This window comes from Aplysia californica, unplaced genomic scaffold (genome assembly GCF_000002075.1).
Source record: "Aplysia californica isolate F4 #8 unplaced genomic scaffold, AplCal3.0 scaffold00026, whole genome shotgun sequence".
Classification (NCBI taxonomy): domain Eukaryota; kingdom Metazoa; phylum Mollusca; class Gastropoda; order Aplysiida; family Aplysiidae; genus Aplysia; species Aplysia californica.
Window position 1 is genome coordinate 685,324 of NW_004797296.1, and position 4,734 is coordinate 690,057.

Sequence of the window (4,734 nt, forward strand, 5' to 3'; positions counted from 1 at the left end):
CCACACACACACCCAAACACCAAACCCAGGACTTCTTATAAGTTCTGGATGAAAATGTCTGCACATACGGTTTAAAGAACACATTTATAATGCAAGTTACTTAACAGTATGAGAGAAGATGGCGGGACAATATTCTGCGAAAGGCGAAGGGAAAAAGAGCGGAAAATGGCGTGTGTGTGGGGGGGGGGTGAATTTTTAAAGTTGTAAACAGTCAGTTTTACGGCAAAATTAGGTCATATGTGTGGCGACGATTAGAGGTATTAATACTAGGGAGTAACATAAAAAGAAAAGAAGGAGGCAAAATAAGGGCGACTGGTTTTTTATTTTTTTTTAAAAGAGAAGAAAACTACACCAGAGCACCCGTCAACCATCCACAGGACTGAACTTTACACAAGCCCCTAAGAAACATCTATACTGTACAAAACAATTCCATCAATTCCAATACAACACTTCTTTACTTCTGAAGTTCCTGATTATTACAAGCCAAAGACTGCTGTTTAAGACGAACGACATGGCTTAAAATGTGGATGAAAGAGGACCCCCAGTTTAGAGACACAGAAAGATACAGAGAGAGAGAGAGAGAGAGAGAGAGAGAGAGAGAGAGAGAGAGAGAGAGAGAGAGAGAATATGTGTATACAGACTAAGACTAATCTAAAATACAGATACACAACAGCACGAGAGTTAGAGACAGAGCGAGTGAGCGAGACGACAGACAGACAGACAGGCAGTCAAGCACGCAGGCAGACAGACAGACAGACAGACAGACAGACAGACAGACAGACAGACAGACAGACAGACATGAAGAGAGAAACAGAGAGCAAGAGCGTTCCTCATGACTCACCACACAGCTGTATAAGGGACAGGAGGTTGGATATGTGCGGGCCGCTGTCTTTGCTGATGTTGTTCTTGATCACTTCATAAATCACAGAAATCTGGGGGAGAAGAGTAAAAAAAAAAACCCCAGCGAAAAACGTGAGAGACATGTAATACTACATGTAGTTTCGTTTTGTTTGGTAAAAATGTTATGGTACTCGCAACACAAATAAGTCATACAAGTGCTGTAGATTAGAGTTACTACTAGCTAAAGGGTAACACACAAAGAAAAGAAGAAGGAGAGATGAGGACAACAGATGTTTGATAGGAGTGAAGAAGCAAACTATGCCAGAGCACCCGCAAACCAAGAATTCGAAATTTTTTACGAATTATACATAAAAACATACCAAAAGAGCAACAATAATTTGTTTTATTGAAAGTTAACTCATCAGTTGGAGTTTTGTTTACAGAATCAAATCGACACGATAACTGTAATTTAGTGCTGAGAAAAACGGAAGATAAGACAGAAACAGAGGAAAAGGGATAAAAGTATGTTTTCTATTGGCCTCCCCCAATCACACCCTACCCCTTACACTCACACACACTCACACACACACACACACACACACATCACACACACATCACACACACACACATCACACACACATCACACACACACTCACACACACATATTCAATATCACAAGACATTACATTTGAACCTAATGCACGACATAAACATATGGGGGGAGGGGGAGAAACATCACTACATATGTTGCTTCTTTGTGTTGTAAAGCTTGAGTAAATGAGAAGCACATTGAGAATATAAAGGCGAATAAAACATAATATAAAGACAAGCGAAAAAAAAAACTAACAAACAAAACCCAACATAAACTGGAAGGGAAAGGGTAAGATTTACAGTGGCACCTTCTAACAACTCGAGTAAAAAAACAACAACCCGACCATTGAAATGATGAAAGAGGCCCCTGGGCTCTCGAGGAAGCAATTTCACTTCTCGCGAACAAACCACCGACTATCGACTTATGTCAACGGGATGGGGACTAAAACATTTTCAGGAAAAGCCGAGCAAGCAGCGGATTGATTCTCTACGGTATGGGGGTCATGACAAAACGGCCAATTACGTCAGCGTCTGTCCACAAGCGCCTAAGCTAAGTCAGTGCTTGCCGACTTGGGGACGAAGTGGTAATTTTGGCGGGCGCTGGGGATTACCCGAGTAACGACAGGCAATATCTAATGGTCCAATGACAATATCATATACATGTGCGCGGGCAGCACGAAAATCTTAGCCTCTTAGAGGTGGCAAAAGCGAGCGCTGGCTTACAAAAAGGTTGACTTGACAAGCACTCACTGGCCTCAATCATTACTTTGGGGGTTTGGAGAAAATAGAAGAAAAACATTAGAACTTGGGCACTAGTTATTTATTAGTTTTAAAAAACTAGGGACGCAACAACGAAGCAGAACAAAACTGTTTTATAAGAAGCCCCTTGACGTCTTTGCTTTATTCGAACAGCAGCTTTATCGGACTTTATCTTCATTCAGAAACAAAAAAAGTAATAATAAATAGCATTTGTATAGCGCATATCCCCGCTCAACAGCAGGCTTTATGTGCTTTACACTATATTATTACCCCAGCAGACCATAGAACACTCCGAAACATTCTCAGCTTCCCGGGAAGCATACAGTGCAAGCAGCTGATTAAGCGCTCAAACACTAACAAACTGACAAGATCTTTCACTATCTATAGCCGGGTACCCATTCCCACCTGGGTGAAATGAGGAAAATTTGTGCCTTTCCCAAGAACACAACGTCAGGCCCCTGACGGGATTCGAACCCACGACCTTAGGGTTGCGAGTCCGAGAGCCTAACAACTAGGCCACCGACGGATGGCGTCAATTTGTTTAAAGTAGGCACGGAACTAATAATCAAGAAATATAATTAACAAATACTATTCTCTGTTCTTCCTAAATGGTACCCAATATCATCTGGAAAAAAGATGTAACTTACCTGTTTCAAGCATAGCTCCACCTTCTTTGGGTCCACGCTCGATAACGAACCAGCTTGTGATACCAACTGTGGAAATAAGACGCAACAACAAACAAGGACTTCATGAGTGAGCATTGTTCCTCAGTCTAATGTATTCTAACTTTAGGTGTTTTTCACTCCCATCAACACATTAACATTATTTAGAAAGCCGGCTGTTTCAACCTTGCCTGTCGAGGCTAATTAGTGCTGTGAGGGGTACCACGTCCTAACAGAGATAAACATCATGTATTTGGATTTTTTAAAAACACACCAAAAAGAATTTCCACACGCGAATCAAACTCACGTCTCCTGCATTACAACAAAGAAGCCACAGCTCATCGGTCTGGCATCATCAGTAAGTGATGAATCCGCCTTAAATTACCACACCTCTTCGCTTACAGCTTCCAACCCCACCCCTTCAATGTTCATCCTGGTTTCACTAAACTTTCTTTTCACACTTGACCATAGCTTAGTGAGCTGCTCAGTCATCTGAAGAGATTGCCTTTTCATCATTGTATTGTGTTATGAAGTGCCACATCTGAACCAGACATTGGCGACCACGGTTCACTTTTCATTTCTTTGCTCAGATGTTCTTACAACAAAACAACAACAACAACAAAAAAAACCACCCTCCAACATATTATTATATTGACCTGGTCTATCCCCGCCACCCATCTGTTCATGTTCTCTTAGTAATATTGCTCTTGGTCTACCACTACCTACTATTATTTTGCATTCTATATTACTTCTTAAAACCCCCCCAGAAATTTGGACATCAATAACTTCAAAGTTCCCCCTGCCCATTTCCGGACAGCAACAGATGCTCAAGTAAAACCCCTTCAACGCCATATTGACACACCTGATACATCATGGAATGGCACAATTTTCCACATCTTGACGAACCCCAAAATGCAAAATACGTATGAAAGGATTTCACAACCCTCGTTTGAACTTAAGAATTTGTTATGCCACGTTAATGGTTGCACACGACATCGAAAACATAGCATTTGAGTTTATAAGAGCCAAAGGAAGGCGCCAGTCATACTCACCACGACAAGCCCTATACTTTTCTGTGTCCCTCGCTCTGGAATGGGCAGTAACAAAACTGGGGAGAGACACAGAACATCTGAGAATGTGTTACATCATCATGAAGTGCCAGAACTGAAACAGACATCGGCGATCATGATTGGTCATCCATTTCTCTGTTTGGATGCACTCAAGACCCCTTTAAAAAAAAAAAAAACACACCTAAAAATTCACCTGACCTATCCCCGACACCCATCTGTTGCTCTAGGTGTACGCCTGCCTCTTTTGCCTTCTAGTTTTTCAAGTGAAAGCAAGGCGTTCAAGGCTTTTACGTCGATTTGCGTGTCCTAAGTTTTATAAATGCGCTACATACAGCTACATTTTTCAGTACTAGGGAAAATTTAAATTGTTACATCAAATAATATTTTCAAAATTATATTTCCTCAACAAAACTGTGAGCCAACACACAGACACGCGCGGGCGCCCGCACCCGCTCTCACTCACTCTCTCTCACTCACTCTCTCTCTCTCTCTCTCTCTCTCTCTCATCCCCCCCCTCTCTCCCTTCAATCCCTCGTTCTTATCTATTTCTCCCTCACCTGAGTGGTTGTTATCGTTGATGTGTTGACTCCCCAGTAGTTCCCGTATGGAGTCCTGGTTGTGGTTCACGGTCACCACCGTCTTCCCGCGCTGTTGGAGGATGTCGCTGGAACACAGACACACAAGGGGTATAGTCATTGTACGATGGGTTTCCACAATGTAGGGGTACATGTAGTTAGAATGCACACGAGCACACACACACACACACACACACACACGTGCGCCCACATACACACAAAACGCGCTCTCCCCCC

At 42.4% G+C, this 4,734-nt stretch overlaps 1 protein-coding gene across 1 annotated transcript in view; it reads right to left on the reverse strand.

Moving 5' to 3' along the window:
* LOC101850530 (cGMP-dependent 3',5'-cyclic phosphodiesterase) overlaps nt 1–4,734 on the reverse strand; it is a gene marked incomplete in the record, with an annotated part of 165,720 nt that overhangs the window by 84,076 nt on the left and 76,910 nt on the right. Inside the window, 4 exon segments of the mRNA XM_035973122.1 lie at nt 842–932; nt 2,838–2,903; nt 3,905–3,960; nt 4,480–4,586. Of these exon segments, the coding sequence (XP_035829015.1) occupies nt 842–932; nt 2,838–2,903; nt 3,905–3,960; nt 4,480–4,586 (320 nt within the window).